Here is a 2,306-nt window from a genome sequence, read left to right as displayed (position 1 = left end):
CTACACACTAATTACAAGGAAAAAAAAATACTGTCAAAATGACATGAGATAATGCATGTTCAAGATGAAGACTTCACAAAGAACAGTGTGCACATAACAGATGTACATGTCAGAAGTAAACTGAATCCCAGGCTACACATCCCTTTTAATAAAAAGGATCTTTTAACTTCAGTAGAGCATATAGAGTGACAGAACTGTCCAGTCCTCCAGACAACTATGAAATAGTTTCCCTTCAAATACAGCAACCAAGAACTCAGCAGCAAGAGAGATGCCTCTACTCTATATATGGCAAATGCAGGTCTTTTTTTTCCTGTACCGTAGGTGTACATTAGAAAAAAGCTACATGATCAGATAGCCTAGCTCTTCTTTTATGCTATTCATCTGTATCGTTTTTATACATGTACAGTCATAAACAGAAATGCAAAAATCCTTCTCTGTGTGTTTACAGGTTGAGTTTAAGAAAGTTAGTCCCTTTTCCATTTTTGAAGACAACACCTAAACAACCGTATTGCTTGTCATTCATCCCCATGCCTGAGTTTTACAATAATGCAGTACAAGCTTCCCATCACTTCCAAAACACTGCAAGAAAACAAAACAGAACAAGAGCTGTAAGATTATTCACGGGCTAGCATATACATGAAGCAAAACAGTTGCCCTTTCCCCAATAACTGTGTCATGGAATACTGTACTGATTACAAAGCTTTCCATCATAATGAGAGGCTTGACAACATACTGCTTGTGAAGGAATAAATTTCCAGAGATTATAATGAAGTCATGTCTCTTTAAATGACAGTCATACAGATCCATGAATACAAATAGGATTACACTAAATACAACATATTACCAGCATAGCTAGAGGCAGAAACTGATTTCAAGTGCCAGAAGTGTACTAACAAATTCTGCTAAGCACATGTGGTAAGGATATTAAAGATAAAAGTCACCTCATAGAGAGTTCCAACTTCTTGGTCTGGGGATGGAGCAAAAGACTGGTTTACATATATGAACTGCAAGCAAAGAAAAGAAAGTATGGTGATCTCCCATAGATTTCACAGATCACATAGAGCAAACATTCTGCAGTCAGAGGTGGGTAAATCTGTCCTCTGACCCCCATTTATTTTATAATCTTTACAATCCACACCAAGCAAGCATGCTGATTGCCTTCTGCAAGCTGACCCATTAGTCAGCTGACCCACAGCAGCACAAAGTGAACTCACTTGTTTAATTCTTGCTCTTATTTCCAGTATGGAAATCATTCCACTGTTCCAGATTTCCTCAATTAGAACAGCAGTCACAGGAATTAAAATTATTTTGTTCTTTTTTAAAGTCATGCTTCTCACGCCCCGCTCCAAACATATATACCCATATAGTAGCTACTCCATAATGTCAAAGAGGGCCTTGGATCTGCAGTGTGAGATGGCAATGTAGGGTATCATGTGCTATTTCTAAAGAAGTGTTATAAAATTCCTATGGCTTTGCTCCTGAAGTGTAGTCTTAGGCTTAAGCCACACTGAAATTCCATACTCCTATATGTTTTTCAGGAGACAATGAGACGGCAGTTAATTAAACTGTTGAGAATATCCATGAACAGTGAATATCTGAACTATTACTCTTCTTTGAGATATTAAGCCTTGGTAAAAAGAAACTCTTCATGATTTCCAGGTGAGACAGCTAGTGAAATCAATTACACTTATATGGTTAAATAAGAGCCTCCAGACTAAGAACAGAGTGATTTTACCTACTCTTTAGCTACACATTTGACTATTTTAATAACTTTATATCTTAAATAAAAACTTTTAATGTATGGATCTTAAGAGTTTACTGCTAATCACAAAATTAGTAAAAGCATATTTCTGAATCTGTGCCAGCTCTAGCAAAGTTATCAGAAGGCCACTTGGGCTTCACAGGAAGGAACACATAATCAGTATTCATAATGTACCGCCAAACTGCAAACATTTCTTAGCTACCCATTTTAAAAGAGAAATTAATCCTATGACAACAATTAAACTGTTTGAGAAGGAAGTTTTGAAGGAGACTGACACCAGTATTCACATAGTCAACACCAAACACTTTAGACTTTCTCCCAAATGCTCCTTCTGTATACCTGACTTCTACAGTTACACTGTGCATATGAACCTTTCACTGAAATGCATCACTGCACAACATGCACACAGTTCTAGCATCAGACAAGCAGCAGCTTGTGCAAAAAGACTACAAAAAGACCAGAGGTCAGAGCTGAGCACCTGAGCACATCCAAACTGCACTGTTGTAGCTCATCTCAAGGTTACGCTGCAGTGTGTACTCTGAAG

General features: G+C 37.6%; 1 protein-coding gene across 1 annotated transcript in view; it reads right to left on the bottom strand.

Moving 5' to 3' along the window:
• Positions 1-519: 519 nt before the first annotated feature.
• The window catches only part of ATG12 (autophagy related 12), a gene marked incomplete at its 5' end in the record, with an annotated part of 2,047 nt that continues 260 nt past the window's right edge, over positions 520-2,306 (bottom strand). Inside the window, 2 exons of the mRNA XM_010178665.1 lie at positions 520-579; positions 942-1,004. Coding sequence (XP_010176967.1) covers positions 520-579; positions 942-1,004 — 123 coding nt within the window. The remainder of the gene's footprint in view (positions 580-941; positions 1,005-2,306) is intronic.

This window comes from Mesitornis unicolor, unplaced genomic scaffold (genome assembly GCF_000695765.1).
Source record: "Mesitornis unicolor isolate BGI_N332 unplaced genomic scaffold, ASM69576v1 scaffold43480, whole genome shotgun sequence".
Lineage (NCBI taxonomy): Eukaryota > Metazoa > Chordata > Aves > Mesitornithiformes > Mesitornithidae > Mesitornis > Mesitornis unicolor.
Note: the sequence above shows the minus strand (reverse complement) of the source record. Positions and strands in the feature narration are given on the sequence as shown.